Source organism: Panicum virgatum, chromosome 7K (genome assembly GCF_016808335.1).
Source record: "Panicum virgatum strain AP13 chromosome 7K, P.virgatum_v5, whole genome shotgun sequence".
Lineage (NCBI taxonomy): Eukaryota > Viridiplantae > Streptophyta > Magnoliopsida > Poales > Poaceae > Panicum > Panicum virgatum.
The window spans coordinates 13,104,407-13,121,735 of NC_053142.1; the positions used below are offsets into that span (position 1 = coordinate 13,104,407).

Sequence of the window (17,329 nt, forward strand, 5' to 3'; positions counted from 1 at the left end):
ACAATACATAGATTAGTTGAGAAAAGTTATTTTCATTGATGCTTTAAAAGTGAGATTGTTTTCTTTGTCTTCAATTGGAATGACTTTTATGGGTTTCTTCATTAACTTCTAGTAATCAGCTAGAATAAAATTTTCATGATTACTTTCATAATGGGACCAATGAATTAAAGTTGCATGACTTAACATCGATTTTGACTTGTAGTGGTATACATTCCCATCTTAAAGGAAAAATTGAGGGATATAGTTTTCTTTATGTTGACCAAGTGTGAGAACCTCATCTCCAAAATATAGAATTTCTAATTGTAAAGAAAGTTATAAAATTCATCGATCTGATATGCATATTGCTAATTATAAATCTGATAGTTCAAATGACGAAGATAAAGATATATGTGTTGCTGAATTTGTGTTGCAACCAAAAACTAAATATTATTGTTTTTTAACGCTTTTCCCTTCACAAACCTTGAGTTGGCTCTTGGATTGCTTGCCTTTTGTTTTGTTGATCCCTAGTCCGTAGAGCCTCCACTCCTGGTCTACTGCATTTACATTTCGGATGCATATGTCCATTCTGGTTTATTACATCATTTGTAGAAACCGATTTCACGATCACATCCAATTTATAGAGTAAAATACACCAACAAACTTTAAACTTATTCTGTTGTGTCATCTAAGCCCCTAAACTCTTAAAATACATTTTTAGATCTCTGAACTTATTCCAAGGCGTCACATAGGTCCCTAATCTCTCAAAATACATTTTTAGGTCCATAACTTATCCCGTGGTGTCATGCAGGTCTGTAAACTCTTAAGACACTATTTGTAATTTAATATAAATATTGTTTTGCTAGTTAATAAAAGATTCTTTGCTACTTTAAATTTAATAAAATTTCCATTTTAATTTTTATTGAGAGTGGGAACAATTATCTTAATAAATTTATACAAAGTGCATGCAAAATATAAATATTTATTAGGAAATATTCAGGATTAGCACTGATATTTCCATGTTAAACCAGAAAACTATAATGTCCACCGTTGATATCAAATGATCTAGATTAACCCATAATGTATGATTAATAAGCAGCTAATTCGGAATTAAAATGGTCTTAGCAGTAAGATTTCTAAATGAATCGTCTGGAAAAAACAGTTTAATAAACAAACATTTTGAATACAATTAATTAATGACAATTTTTGGGATATGAAAATTAACCTTGAGAGTTTATGGACTCAAAGACACATTGAGACAAGTTTGGGGATCTGAAGATGTATCTCGAGAGTTTAGGGACCCGAATGACACATCCAGACAAGTTTAGGGATCTAAAAATGTATTTTGAGAGTTTTGGTCTAGATGACACCTCGAGACAAGATCGATACCTGCCCATGTGTTTTACTCCAGTTTATATTACAAACTAATTGTGGGAATGTTTTTGCATAAAAATAGAAAAAATGTTATTTTTTTAGTTTTCACCCGGGACTTCACTGCGTGATTTAACCAGGTTGACGATGAACAGCTTTTGCTTAGCCCGGGTCGTCCGCAGCTGATCACCAGAATAGCGAACCACCACCCGCAATACTCTGCTCCTTGCTCCAAACGGACGTTCATGGTGGGTCATGGCCTTAAAGCACGCCATCAAAACCCAAGACCAGCTCTCCACTTCCTTCAATTCCATCCCCGGCGGATAGATCCGATGCTTGAGCGAATTGCCGCCATGCACATCCCAATTCCACGGCCCCTCTTGGCCCTCGTAGCCCTTGCCATCTTGCTCCACCCAACGGCCGCTGCCGGGGACAACGCCGCCGCCGTAGCTGCCACCGGTGGAGCCGGCGACGCCGTGCAGACGTACTTGGTGGTCGTCTGCCGAGCCAATGGACCCAAGGAGGACGGCGAGAAGCTGCGCGAGTGGCACGCCTCGCTGCTAGCCTCCCTGCTGAACACCAGCGCCGGCACGATCCTGGAAGAGGCGCGGTCTCCGGACGGCGGCGGGCAGCTCGTCTACTCGTACCAGCACGTCGTGAGCGGGTTCGCCGCGCGGCTCACGACGCAGCAGCTGGACGAGCTGCGCAAGCTCAACTGGTGCGTCGACGCCATCCCGGACGTCGACTACCGGCTGAGGACAACGTTCACGCCGGCGCTGCTCGGGGTGAGCACGCCCCAGGCTGGCATGTGGGCCGCGGCGCGCAGCATGGGGGAGGGCATCATCGTCGCCGTCCTCGACAACGGCATCGACCCGCGCCACGTGTCCTACGCCGACGTCGGCATGCCGCCGCCGCCCGCCAAGTGGCGGGGAAAGTGCGAGTTCGGGGGCGCGCCGTGCAACAAGAAGCTCATCGGCGGGCGGTCGCAGACGGCAGGGGAGCACGGCACGCACACCTCCAGCACCGCCGTGGGCGCCTTCGTGAGCGACGTCCAGGTGCTCCGGTCGAGCGTCGGCACGGCCTCCGGCATGGCGCCGCGCGCGCACCTGGCGTCGTACGAGGTCTGCTTCGAGGATACGTGCCCGTCCACGAAGCAGCTCATCGCCATAGAGCAGGGCGCGTTCGTCGACGGCGTGGACGTCATCTCCATCTCGGCCGGGGACGACACGCAGAAGCCGTTCTACAAGGACCTCACCGCCGTCGGGAGCTTCTCAGCCGTCATGTCGGGCGTCTTCGTGAGCACCAGCGCTGGAAACGCCGGCTCGGACCTCGGGACCGTCACCAACTGCGCGCCTTGGGTGCTCACCGTGGCTGCGAGCACCATGACCCGGCGCGTCATCTCCACGGTCAAGATCGGCAATGGGCTGGTGTTCCAAGGCGAGGCCAACAGGAGGTACAAGGCCCTCAAGGCAACCCCGATCGTGTACGTCTCCGGCGTGTTCGAGAATGGCGCACTCAAGGCCGTCGACGTCCGTGGGAAGATCGTGCTCTGTGACCGCTCGGAGGGCCCTACCATGCGCAGCGAGATGGTCCGCGCTGCCGGTGGCGTGGGCATCATCATGTTCAACGACGAGACCGAGGGCGCCGCGACACGGGCCATGGGGAACGTGACCATCGCGGCGGCACGCGTTAGCCAGGCCGACGGCGCCAAGATCATGGCGTACGTCAACTCCACGGCCAACCCCACGGCGAGCCTCTATTTCACCGGCATTGTGCTGGACCCGGCCTTCCAGCCGGCCATCGCGGAGTACTCCTCACGGGGCCCCTGCAACATGTCAAACCTCGGCGTGCTCAAACCCGACATCACCGGCCCCGGCACGAACATCATCGCCGCCGTCCCGGGCGGGAGCGCCGGCGTGCCCAGCCGCACCTTCGACATGCTCAGCGGCACATCCATGGCCGCGCCGCACCTCTCGGGGATCGCAGCCGTGCTGAAGCGAGCGCGCCCAGGGTGGTCGCCCTCCGCGATCAGATCGGCGTTGATGACAACAGCCGACGTGACGCACCCGGACGGCACGCCGATCACCGACGAGATCACCGGCAAGCCGGCGTCACACCTCCTCATGGGCTCCGGGATAGTGAACCCCACCAAGGCGCTAGACCCGGGCCTCATCTACGACCTCACTACCAATGATTACCTTCGCTACATCTGCGGCCTCGGGTACAACGACAGCTTCGTCAACGACATCATCGCGCAGCCGCTACGGAACGCGAGCTGCGCGACCTCCGGCAAGATCGAGGGCAAGGACCTGAACTATCCGTCGTTCCTGGTGACGCTCACGCCGGCCGCGCCGGTGGTCGAGGTCAAGCGAACGGTGACCAACATCGGCCAGGCCGTGTCGGTGTACGCGGCGGAGGTCGTGGCACCCAACACCGTGGCGGTCGAGGTGGTGCCGCCGAGGCTGCAGTTCAGCACTGTGAACCAGAAGATGGATTTCAGTGTAAGGTTCCGCAGAGCTGCCAATCCCGTCAACGGCACGGTGGAAGGCAGCCTCCGGTGGGTCTCCGGCAAGTACTCCGTACGCAGCCCAATCGTCGTCCTTGATGGGACAATGAAATTGGTTTAGGAGTATTAGCTACTGTATGTATTTTGATTGCTTGACTAAAGCATCATTAATCGGCAAAGGTTAATTTAATATCAGTGCCAAAGACTTCATAGATCATCTCCTCTGATCGAGCTCGCTTTTTGACTTTTGCGACGAGTCGTAGGCCCTTGGTCAGCACAGTGCCATGGAACGTAACTGAAGAGAAGAGCAGTTTCCTCCCTTCTCTCTAAAATTACAATGTTAAGGCATCCGAAGTGCGCTCGACCTTTCCTTGTGATGATAGGATTGCTTAATATATAGGCAAGACTCCCTTGATTGGTTTTGATTCTATAAGCTATCTCAAGGACGATGTCTTGGATTGCTCCTGGAGGGCGTAAATTAGGTTGTCTCTTTTGTTAGTAATCCGTATAAGGAATTGCACGTAATGTGTTTGTAATCAAACTATAATTCTTTTCCTCTTAATGCAAAGATGCGCAACTCTCCTGTGTATTTGAGAAAAAAAATTCTATAAGCTATCATGTTAGGGTTCCTTGCCTATAATATATATGAGGGTTTCCTCTCCATAATCAATCTACTATCTTCGTGGCCATACTTGCTTTCAGAAAGAAACATAAAGTTCGTGAACATCTTTTTTTTTTGCGAGGTTGTGAACATCTTTTTTTTTTTGGATTGGAAGTTCATAAACATATCTGTCACACAAATAAATGTGCAGACACCAAACTACTGAATCCTGTTCAATTTATTAGGCTTCTACACAACGTTTATGGAAAAAGTCCGATTTACCCCTTGAACTATTGCAAAAGTCCATTTTGCGACCTTCAACTATAAAACCAGACAACATAGACCATCCAACTAATGAAACCCGACAAATTTGGCCATTGGGTGGTTTTGAAGGTGGTTTGCATTTTTTATAAAATAGAAAAAATCTAATTAGATCTTAAAAAATCAAAACAAATTCATTTTAAATCAGAAAAAATATGAAACTAGCACCAATTTTTTTTTCTAAAAATGTAAACTATCTATTATTGCTCCATTTGAATCTTAGTTATTAAAAAAATAATAGGCATAATTACAAGCAACCAAATATTATAAACATAAAAGAATTGGATCTGAATAACTGACAAGTATTGTGCCAATAGATAGGTTACATTTTTAGAAAACTTATGAACCCATTTTATAATTTTTTGATTTAAAATAAATCAATTATTAATTTTTAGTTTAAAATTGAATATTTTTAATTCTAAAAAAATAGAAAATCACTTTCAAAATCACCTAAGGGGCTAAATTTGTCCAGTTTCAACAGTTGGATGGCCTCTGTTATCTGGTTTTGTAATTGAAAGTTGAAAATCAGAATTTTGTAATAGTTCGAGAGTATAAATATTGTGGTAAGCTTAAATTTATATTAGGACATCTTATGACCAGTTACACGATAACCACTGTTCAAATCTTTGCTTCTTGCTGGTAAAACACTTTCTTTCAGGATTCACAACCGGAAACCAGATAGGGCAGTCTTCTCCCTGCCATCCAATCCAAGAGAGTAGTAATGTGCAATATAATCTCTGACTCGTGTTTCCCTATACAAAGGAGGGTTCTCTTTTGACAGCAACTCCTTGATTGGACCATATGTTCTTGTCGAAGCAGGATGAAAATGCGTGCTGAAAAAGCATGCGATCGAAACTCTCGGTTCGGCATTCTTCGCTACCACTCTGTGCTCCACACTACTGAACTTGTCGTTGGAGATTAACTGAACATGTAAATAAATAATTAGTCAGTCCCAGCATGTTCTGGTTTTCAATCAAAGCCTCGTTGATCCAACCATACCTGCAAGAGATCAGCTATGTTGACGATGAACGCTCCAGGGGTCGGTGTAATGTCGACCCACTGATCCTCACGGAGGATCTGCAGGCCCCCAACTTCGTCTTGCAGAAGTATGGTCAGGAAGCCTGAGTCGGAATGCCGGCTTGTTCCAATGGCAAGTTCAGGCTGGGGGCACGGAGGGTAGTAGTGGGAAAGTATAATTTGTCCCTGATTGCACTCTATATCTGTTAAGTAGCTCGGTTTGAGGCCAAGAGCTTCGGAGAGCAGCTCGAACAATATGTCTCCCAAATTCTTCACTTGTTTCGCATATTCAAATAGCGCATCTCTGCAAATCATCGTACTCCAATATAAGAACTACTATTAACAGAAAGCCTGACTAGTTAATCAAATATGGAGTGAGTCTACCATGTGACGGGAAGAAATAAGCAAACAGTTTATCTACGATCGATAGGAAAGAGGCTTTTAAAGATGTGCTGTTCAAGGGTTCAGTGTGGTAATAGATTCTTTTAGACAAGGACAAAAAGTTCCAGCGTTTTACATCACCGTCAACACTCAACAGAACAGCTAGGTATATAAAGTGCCAACATCATTTGTTTATACGTGACGGAGAGAATAATTGAAGATAGAGAAAGACTGGTAGATAGTCTACGACACATATACGTATGGAGCATCTTAATGTCCCCATTATATATGGACCCTATATAAGCTCTGAAGAATAAGACATAGCCAGATCATTAGAGATGTTATTTACTATTAAGCCCATTGTTTTACATGGACAACCATATACTCACTCTGTTATTAATTGTTAGTAGTTTTGATAAATCTTGATCCATAGTTTTTGCTATGCATCTAGATGTACTACATAATAAAATTATAGTATATCTAGATTTGCCAAAACAGTCTACTTGCAATTCGGAATGGCGGGAGATGCTAATTTTATTGTTAGATGCGCTCTTATATCATGGTTCAGCTGTTATCTACTACTACATAAAAAAACGAAATGAGTCTGATCTCTCTCTCTCTCGTGCGTCTGCCTCACCCGTGTGTGTCTGCCACTGCGCTGTGTGTCCGCCTCTCCCCGTCTCGCCGCTCCCGTACGAAAAAGAAACCGCTCGTCCTATTCTTTCCCCCACTCGCGCACTCCGTCCCTTCCCTACTCGCCGCTCCGTCCCTGCTCGCCCCTCTCCACGGTTCACCGCTCCGTCCCTGCTCGCCGTCGCCGCTGCCGCGCCGCCGCCGCTCCACTTCGTGCACATCCACGCGCTCGGCACCGCCGCACGCGCGCTCAACGTCCCCGCCGCAGCGCTGTCCGCGCCGCCGACGCACGCGCGCTCGACGGTGCGACCCGGCCGCCGCACGCTTGCCCTGCCTCCCCGAGCGAGGACGCCTCCCTCCCCTTCGCCCGGCGCCCGGCACCGCCGCACGCTCGCCCCGCCTCGACCTCCTGCGGATCCATGCGCGCGGCTGGCCCGGCGTCTCCCTCGGCGCCCGCGCGCTCGCCGGTGTGACGCCGCCGCCGGTGCCGAGGCAGGACGCTGACCTTCCCTTCGCACGGCGCCAGCCACGGCTGTCCTGCTCCCGGCGGTTCCTCGCGACCTCCTCCGATCCACCACCCACGCGCCCCTGCCTCATCTCTTCCTCCGCCTCCGCGCCCCTGCCGCCATCACCATCGCCACCGTTCTGTTGGTAGCTGGAGCACCGGCCCGCCCTTGATGCCGTCCTCCCCGCCGCACCGTCCCCCGTCAGCAACCATGCCGTACCGCCCCCGCCAGCTATCGAATCGATCCAAACAACCGATAGCCCAAGTTCTTGCCGCCAGCGCCGCCAGACCCCCCTCATTGCCGGCGCCGGCGATACCTGCCCATCTCGCTCGCCAATCGCCATGGCAACTCTCGCCCGCCAATCCTCCTCGCTGCCGGCGCTGCCTCACTCCCTCTCCTCAGTTGCATCGAGTGCAGAGACCTACCCATCTCGCTAGCACTAGCAGCACCAACTAGCCCATCCTCCTCGCCGCTGGAGTTGCCCCATCCCATCTCCATGGTGAGCTGCCCCGTCCCCCTCCTGTTCCCAGGAGTGCAGGATCGACGCTACATCGGAGCTGGAACGGCCATACATTTCCACCACTGCGCCACCTCCATATTCTAGGTGACGGAGCTCCCTCCCTCCCTCCCTCCCCAAATTGAATGCCCCTCATATGCTGTAGGCCCTGATTGCTGCAAGACTCTTCAATTATTGCAAGAAATGAACTGGTGGCGCCTTGCGCCCTTGCTAATAAATAGTTTTGCTTTGTGTTGCTGCCATCAGTAATTGTTTCCAGCTGAATTCTGCACATGGACCAATGCTCTTGTTCATCCCATATACTTGGACAAAGTTTTAGCGAAAAGTTTCTCATGTATATCTTCTGTTTTACTTGCAGCTGAAAATAACAAGGTGGATCAGACGCCCCTGCCATGCTTCCCTAATTCTGCATCCCTGCCTTCCGAAGACATGCGCCGCTGACCCACCGTCCGCCATTATCCATTGCTGATGCACCTCAATACCCATGGCTGTCGGGTCAGGCATGCGATGGAGGAGTGGGCGTGGATGCCTGAGGTGTATCGGAGGCGGTGGACGTGTGGTGTGGTAGAGGAGCGCGACGGCGACTTTGAGTCGGCGCGCATTGGAAGGTCCTCCCACGTTCCTCGGATGGACAGTGCTGCTACCAGAGGAGCATGTGGAACTCCTCGGGGCATCGCTGCTGCCGGGGATCGTGGACTCATGTGCCAGCCGCTGCAGGTGGGGTGTTGCCACTTCTGTGTTAAGCACCCACGCAAGTGAGAGTGCTAGCCCTTCGCCGCAGGTGGGACTGCTGGCTCTCTTAGCCGGTCAATAGAAAAAGGAGGACAAGACGAAGATGATGAGTTTGTGGGCTGTTGGTTGGTGAGCAATTTTTTTTAATCTTTTGCTCTGTTTTGAATTTCTGATGATTTGGAGACACCCAGAGGAATTTTTTTAACTGTTGTTGTGCCATTCAATGTGAACTGTTGCTGTGATCTGACGAAGGACGATATTTATGTTTTTCTGCTTCCTTGGGGCAACCATTGATCTTTAGTTGCATTCATTTGCATGCTTTCTTTTTCAATACTGAACTTGCTGTGTATATCTAGGCCTTTGCATGAATTCCATATTTGTTAAAAAGCCCCTTGCAGTTATTTGAGTGATTTTTTTTTACAATCGTCATGCGCATAGATGGCTTCTGAAACTAAGATTATATGATTCTGTGGTTAACAACTTCAATATATGCTTTTTTATACTGTAAATATCTGTAAGGGTGAAACTTTCATTGGTTAGAAAAAATGGGACAACATTACTTTCATGCAATTCACATTATTTGATTTCCTTTTTATTCAGAGTTTTTAGCTTAGATTCTGAATCATCCTATGTATAGAAAAAAGCTGACATTTCTCTCATATACCATGTTCATAGGCACGACTCTACTTGTTCTATGCAATGGACAATCCGTATGAAGGATAAAAAGATAGTACTAGGTGATGTACATTGTCTTATTGATTATGTGAACTTTAAGAATGTTAATGCTAGGACTGGTTATGGATGATTACTTGCAGAGTTAAGTGCCATTCTGAATTAAAGCCTTTACAATAGATTTAAGAGAAAAAAAAATGAGGTTTGGGGTGTTCTGAGTTCAAGAGATATAAGCAAAAACTGCCATGGTTCCTTTTCTACCGTCACTGTTTTTCTCCATTCTGGTGTGTGTGCTGCAAATTCTCTATCCTGCCAAATTTTTTATTCTGTTGACAGCACATTCTGATAAGTTTTTGGGAGATTGTCACTGTGTGCGCTGATCATGATTTTTTATGTGACACCCTTTATTTTCACCACACATTTTCCTGACAACACAGCCAAAAGAAGGGATCTCTACTGTCCATTCTCTGGTATCGATCACTCGCTCACGTCTTATTTCTTTCGTTTCCACTGACCAAGTTGAGGAGTTTTGAGGATAAGAGATTACTGGCCATGCTTATAGTTCATTGCTTGCGACTGGTCTGCTAAAGGTATGTGACGCCCTTTCATCTCTGCTTCTACCATTGCACCATTAGAAATCAGTTCTTCGAAAATGTATCTCTGTGATGTTATATTGAACTATCATGCTTGATTGGAGCTAATTTGCCTGTTGGCATCTTTGTACTATCATTGTTTGTACCATATATGTATTTGGCAATAGTGAACGCTAATCTAAAAGGGCGACAGTTTCAGACCATGTGCTCAATATCTTTTTCATTGCCTGTACTCTGTGATGCATCAACGGACCTTGACTCTGTAATTTATCCACTTATTAATTAGTAAAGGAATGGTTTACTAGGTATTGATACTGATTTTTATACATCTCTATTAGAAGATGCAGGGCTTTCTCCCTTCCAGTCTGTACTAAATGGTTACCACGTGTGAATTGTGTTTATTGAAACTTCATTAAAAACACATCTTATGGATGGTTCACACATCGATCTTATATAGGACATTATGGTCAGTGTTATCAGCAAACTGTTTTTCTATTCTAAATGGGTTGTTTCAGCCACAGTTGTCAATAATTCAATGTAAATCATAGTTATAACATACATCACATATGGAATGTATACTTATGTATCCAAATTGTTTGCAGATTGCCCGTACTATGCGGGAGAACTTCATCATCAATGTATTGGCGTCAGACTTGAATGCTTATTGAAAACTACTTTTTCTGCGAACATAAAAGATTATCTTAGCCGTATCATAGGCAAGGATATAAAATAGAATGTAGTGTACATTTATTTGAGTATTTAGTTTACCTTGATGACAATTGTGAACAATGAGTTCGATTTATCTCAATTCTTTTTGGAACGACAGCATTATGTATGATGAATATTGTTATGTGTTGGTAGATTTATATCTTTTTACACTTTATTTTTTTAGCTCCCGTAGTAATGCACGGGCATTCAACTAGTAATTGATGAAATCATTTTTTTAGTGATAAGAAAGAATACTATCTGATTCCTAGAGATTACCACAAGGACTACATACAGGGTACGCCAAATCAACAAATCACGGAGTACCTAATCATGCATGCTCATTTGATTAAGCCTATCGAACCACGAATGAATCCAGAGAACTGACAAATTGTATCTCTGTCTCTTGACTAGTCACCATCGAATCACGAAGTACTGACCAAGATTTAATTTAATACTGGAATGAGGCGCGCAAAAAGAGAGCTGAGCACGCTCACCGGCAGCTCTCCGGCAGCTCGTCGGAGGACGGCGGGTCGGGCGCCATGCGCAGGTAGAGCGTGTCCCTCCAGTTGGCCACCGGCGACTGGTACAGGTCGAAGTTGCAGTGAAACTTGACCGCCTTCCCGGGCTCCCGCGAGTAGAGCCGCGCCTTGTCGCTGCCCTCCCCACCGTCCGCCTCGTGGAACGCCCGCACCGCCGCCACGGCTGAGGCCATCGCCTCCTCGGGCACCCCGTGGCCCGTCACCTGGAAGAACCCCCACTCCGACGCGGCCCGGCCGACGGCGTCCACCACGGCCGCGCGGTCGCCGCCGAGGTCGATCACCGGGACGGGCGCCGAGGGAGGAGGATCCCGGAGCTGCTCCACCGGGTCGGGGAGGCGGAAGATGTGCGGGACATGCGTCGCGCCTGACGCCACGAGGCCGCGAACGCCGGCGAGGGTTGCGTCCAGCGCGTGGAGCTCGGCGGTGCGGTCGTCGTTGGCGGGGGCGACGGACATGGTGACGTCGACGAGTTGTGTTTGGTGGAGACCGCGACTTGTGCGTATTTATTTGTTTCTTTTCCTTTATTTTTTCTGACGAGTAGGATGCACCACTAAAACGGGACAAAGGTCAAAACGGGCCAAAGGTCCTGACCAAAGTTATCAGCTGCTTTTGCAACCGGTACAGATGCTACTTTTGGCCAGCGGCGATCAAAAGTAAGGGATTTGGTACCAAGTTAAAGCATTACCCGGTACCAAAACCCCAGTATAGACACTGGTTAGTGCCAACAACCGGTACCAAAAGAACAAAGAGGTATATGTATCGGTTGGTGGCACCAACCGGTGCCTAAAGGGCGGATAATGGCACCGGGTTTTGCCATAACCCGGTACCGCCACGTGCCCACAACAAAGGCACTGGTTGGTAACTTCAACCGGTGTCTATGCCTATTGTTTGGCACCAGTTGTTGAGCACTAACCGGTGCTTTTGAGCCACGCCTATAAATACCCTAACCCCTCCAAGCTGCCGTGAACTCACTGTTCATGGCAGCTGAGTGAGGGGAGGGGAGACAAATTTTTGTTTTTTAAAAAAAAGTTAGTTATTTTTCTCCATAACTTAGCAATTGGTTTTTAGAAACAGTTATCACTTAATTTAGTTTATACATGTGATAATTATTTTTAGTTGTAGCATTTTATTGTAGTTATATGTGTTATCAATTTATTTGATATGTGAATACTATCAAATTATTGTATTTATATGTTTTATCAATTTATTTGATAAGTGAATAGTATCTATTTATTATAGTTATATGCATTATCAATTATATATTTGAATTCAAATTTTGTATGGAAATATTATTAATTACATATGCAAGGGTGTTTTATTTAGTTCCCTTCAAAATTCCAAAACTTTACAAGATTTCACATTCGAGATGCATGCTGCGCCAATTCGAGACCCGCAGCTCAGCTAGGCCAGAAGGCCACATGCGTCGTTTCTTATACCAAAATATAAAGTTCCATATAGAGAAACAAAGTTTTTACACAGTCATGCAGTCAGAAGGCCATATGCATCGTTATAATTTTGTAGTTCAGTTTTATTAATAGCGTATTCAATATTAGTTATAAATTGGTAGTATGAATGAACTATTTGTACACTACAATGATGTATATAAATGTATTGTGAAACCAGATGAGTCCGCAATGGATGTACATGGCCGACCGGCGTTCAAAGGAGTTCATTGATGGCGTGCATGAATTCACAGAAGCGGCCGAGAAACACAAGTATGACAGTTTCGTTCGTTGTCCATGTAAATTCTGTAAGAATGAGAAGGATTACTCATCATCTAGAACCATCCACAGTCACTTGTTCAATAGTGGTTTCATGCCGAACTACTATGTTTGGACCAAGCATGGCGAAAGAGGAATTATGCTGGATAATAATGTAGAAGAAGAGGACAGGATTCCTGACTTTGCAGCCAATTATAATGCCTTTTTCAATTACACTGCAATGGGTGAGCCTGAAGAAGATACTGAAAGATATGTTGTCGAAGATGATCTTGGTCAGATGCTGCGCGAAACTGAGGAAGGTTGTGAAACAGAAAATGAATCGAGAGATCTGAAGCGTATGTTGGAGGACTACAGAACATTGTTGTACCCTGATTGCAAACAAGACCAAAAGAAGTTGGGTACGACATTGGAATTGTTGCAATGGAAGGCATCAAATGGTTTGTCTGACAAGGGATTTGAGGAGTTGCTGAAACTTATAAAAAACTTACTCCCTGAGGGTAACACCTTGCCGACGACAACATACGAGACAAAAAAAGCTGTTTGTCCTTTAGAATTAGAGGCACAAAAGATACATGCTTGTCCTAATGACTGCATCCTATATCGAGGTGAGTATGAAAATTTGGATTCATGCCCTGTATGCAACGCATGCCGGTATAAGATCCCTCGAGATGATCCAGGCGACGTTGAGGGGATGCGTGTCAAGAAGAGGGTGCCTGCCAAGGTGATGTGGTATTTCCCTCTAATACCACGTCTGAAACGTTTGTTCATGAATAAAACGAATGCTAAATTGATGCGATGGCACAAAAAAGAATGTAAGCAAGACAATATGTTGAGACACCCCGCTGATGGGTCGCAGTGGAGAAAAGTGGACAGAACATTCCCAACATTTGCAAATGATGCGAGAAATATAAGGTTCGGCTTAAGTACGGATGGCATGAATCCTTTCGGTGAGCAGAGCAGTGGCCATAGTACCTGGCCTGTAACACTCTGTATATACAATCTTCCTCCCTGGTTGTGTATGAAACGAAAATTCATTATTGTCGGGTACCACGATTAGGGGCACCCTAATCGGGGTACTAAGATCACCCTAAAAAACGCAAACACATGCTAAGGCAACTGGGCCCACGAAGGCCCACGGGCTCCTTCCAATCTGGAAGAAAGAAAAGGACTCAAAGAAGCCCATCATGAGGCCCATTCGCATCCCCCCCGGACTCGCGGAGCGATCTCCGCCTCGCTCGAGGGCTCCCATCAAAACCCTCGACAGCGCCTCGCATCTCCGCCTCGCTCGAGGGTAGCGAATCTACCCTCGAGCGGGCAACTCATCTCCGCCTCACTCGAGGGTAGCGAATCTACCCTCGAGCGGGCAACTCATCTCCGCCTCGCTCGAGACCACCTCTCGGCATAAGGGACAAACGGCCCTGCCGCTCACCCGCCCGTCGTACAGAGGCATTAAGTGCCAACCACTCCTCCACAGCGCCCAGGACACACGGCGTCATGCCGCCATTACCCACAGTGGCTGTGACCGGAGTCCCATCCGCCAACTCCGGTCCCTGCTCTGCCATCCCGGACGCTGTGGCAACATTGTGGGACCTGCGGCGCGGGACGAAGCGCACTCGGCACAGTTCCGTTACTATTCTGCCAACTCCGGCCGTCATGACTCCACCTCATCACGCGTGTGGCACCGGACCCGCCCCCTGCCCGGGAAGGGGTCTGGTGTCGCCACGAGCCCCTCGGAGAGGGACGCCCAGCGCTAGCAGCCGGGGGCCCGGGCCTCCCCCTTCGAGGGGTCTGGGACCTCCACGCGACCCTCGGACCTCCTTAATGCGCACGTCGGCACTTTGTCCAGGGGGGCCGGGATCGCCACGTGCCCCGTTGCTGCTAGAGCACAAGACCCTGACTTGCCGGGCCCATGGGACGCCACCACGCCACGTCTGGAGGACTGTACACCCTACAGTGACGATCACGCCGCCCGCTAGGGTTGGCAGGACGCCGGTGCGATCTCCGCGAGGTCAAGGACGATGCCCAGGATGACCACCACGCCCGATGCCATACCCACATGGTACTTCCCACATCACTCGACTATTGTATCCCCACAGCTCGGGGAGAGCACGACGACTTCCGCGATCCCCTGTACATGTACCCGTTCCTCCTTGTGTCTATAAAAGGAGGAGGCGAGCTTCCCTTAAGGGGGGTCGGTTGGCTCTCTAGGCATAACACCATCCACAGAGCACACGTTCGCTCCTAGCCCCAACATCGCTATTCGTCACGCTCAACTCCTCTTCTAGCAGAGACTTGGGAGCCTCCCTCCCTCTCTCGCCTCGCTTGTACCCCCTACAACAAGCACTCCGGGTGCAAGATAATACAGTGCCCTCGCACACCCTCTTGCTAGACGTACGGCCCCGCGGCCGGAACCAGGATAAACCCGTGCGTTACTGTGTTGCCTCTTGCATCAACATTTGGGACGAGGAAACACGCATCATTTACTAGTTGGGATCCGGACCCCCGGGTCAGGACACCGACAGTTGGCGTGCCAGGTAGGGGGCGCTGCGTGACATTTTCTCTCTTGTTCCCATTTGATCTCCAGGGATGGTGGGCAGATCAAACCCATACCCCATGGGCGTCTCGGATCCGCTCCCAGCGGGATACGTGATCTGGTTCGGGAGTCTCGAGTTCAAAGCAATCGGCAACGGTTACCTCATGGAGCTCCTCTCGCCCAAACGCAACACCGTCACTCTGACTTCACCAGCCCAGCGCAACAGGCGCTCGGGCCATCATTCGTGATAAGCACGCGCGGAGCGGTGCCGTGCGGCACGCCACAGCTCCCCTATGTGGGTTGAGGCTGGCATGTCGCAACTCAGCATCGCAGCCAACGGGGCCATCTCTTCGTCATCACGTGCCTCGGCGTCATCTGCGCCGGCATCATCATCTGCTGCAGCACCAGTGCCTCCCAGGGGGGCTCGACCTCACCGTCGCCTTTTCCCTTCGGGATGCGCAACGCTGCCACCTACGCCTCTTCAATCAGCACTAACTTCACCGAGTATGAGGATCTGCTGGGTCATCATCTTCTGTCGATCCGCAACGTCATCGCATCATCTCCCGACGAATCCTACCCCGAAACGGCGAGCTCAATCGCCGACGACATCAACTTCTTCATGAACAACTTCACGGCCGAGGAGGCCGAGGACTACTCCGGGGTCCGCGACCCCGACGCTTTTCGCTTGTTCCATCTCGCGACGGCTTATTGCCTCACTTGCTCTGAGGACTCCAGTGAGGAGGAGTACAATCCCACTCGGGAGTGCTTCATGGCTGATCTTGCGGATGAGCAAAACGACAACGCCCTGGGAGACGACGGGGACGGCGGGGCAGACGCATAGGCGAACCAACCGGTGGTGCCGCCTGTGGCCCCTTCTTCTTCGTCAAGCCCGGCAGCGCGACAAGCACAGCTGGACAAGCACAGCTCGACAGGCACAGCTCAAAGAGCTTCAAGCCAAGCTCGACGAGCAACGCCAGCAGACACAGGAGTTGCGCACCGCACTCAAGCAGTAGCGCACCGCGCGTGGTGCACATGCCCAGGCGGCGGCGCGCGTTGCCGGGAGCACATCCTGGCCGATGACAACATCGACAAACCTCTGGAACTGAAGACGACCGGCGAAAAACTCGTCGCTGTGGCCAACCTACTCCAAGCCATGCCCGAGCCATCGACGCCTTCGGGCCATAATCTGCGCCGTGAGGCACAGGTGCTCATCGAGCAAGCTGCTGTGCAGCAGGCCAAGAGCTCTGCGTCTCGTATATGCTCGATCGTACCGAAGCCTGCCGGTGGGATTACGCATCAGGACCATGAGGCTTCTGTGCACACTCCACCAGCTGGGCAGGGCAAGACAGTCGTAGCACCCGGTGTGAAGGCACCCTCGGTGCACGGCCGCATCGGAAAGACTCCCGTAAAGGATCGACTCCACGACACGCGCGGGCACGCCGACGACGACGACGCCTGCTACATCGTCGGCGGCAGGAAATACACCTCTCGACGGGGTGGACGTTTTGACCCCGAGCATGACAGGGGCGAGTCACCGGAGCCTCCGGGCACTCGGGTGTTCAGCCGGGAGATTCGTACCGCTTCTTTTCCCCCGCGCTTTCGACAGCCCACCACCCTCGTCAAGTACTCGGGCGAGACAGATCCTGCGGTCTGGCTCAATGACTATCGCCTAGCATGCCAGCTGGGTGGTGCAACGGATGACGCGGTCATCATCCGCAACCTTCCTCTTCACCTTGCTGACGCCACACGAACGTGGCTCGAGCACTTGCCCGCGGACCAGATCCACAACTGGGCTGACTTAGTCAAGATCTTCGTGGGCAATTTCCAGGTCACATACATGCGCCCTGGGAACTCTTGGGACCTCAAAGGTTGTCGCTAGAAGCCCAACGAGTCCCTGCGCGACTACGTGCGGCGCTTCTCTAAGCAATGCACCGAGCTCCCCAGCGTCAACCACGTCGAGGTCATCAACACCTTCCTCGAGGGTTCGACGTGCAGGAACCTG

General features: G+C 49.6%; 2 protein-coding genes and 1 long non-coding RNA gene across 3 annotated transcripts; 2 read left to right on the plus strand and 1 right to left on the minus strand.

Annotated features, from left to right (window-relative positions):
* Positions 1–1,700: 1,700 nt before the first annotated feature.
* On the plus strand, positions 1,701–3,974 carry LOC120639935 (subtilisin-like protease 4). The gene has a single exon (XM_039915851.1). The coding sequence runs from the start codon at positions 1,701–1,703 to the stop codon at positions 3,972–3,974; it is 2,274 nt and encodes a 757-aa protein (XP_039771785.1).
* Positions 3,975–5,261: 1,287 nt separating this feature from the next.
* On the minus strand, positions 5,262–11,581 carry LOC120639816 (1-aminocyclopropane-1-carboxylate oxidase homolog 1-like). The gene is made up of 3 exons (XM_039915759.1): positions 11,029–11,581; positions 5,775–6,096; positions 5,262–5,697 (listed from the first exon to the last, which is right to left on the minus strand). Exons 1-3 carry the CDS (start codon positions 11,526–11,528, stop codon positions 5,437–5,439), a joined length of 1,083 nt encoding a protein of 360 aa, XP_039771693.1. The 5' UTR covers positions 11,529–11,581; the 3' UTR covers positions 5,262–5,436.
* On the plus strand, positions 6,904–10,709 carry LOC120639817. The gene is made up of 4 exons (XR_005661677.1): positions 6,904–7,916; positions 8,188–8,690; positions 9,237–9,823; positions 10,429–10,709. It is a non-coding gene; the product is annotated as an uncharacterized LOC120639817 (long non-coding RNA).
* Positions 11,582–17,329: the final 5,748 nt, after the last annotated feature.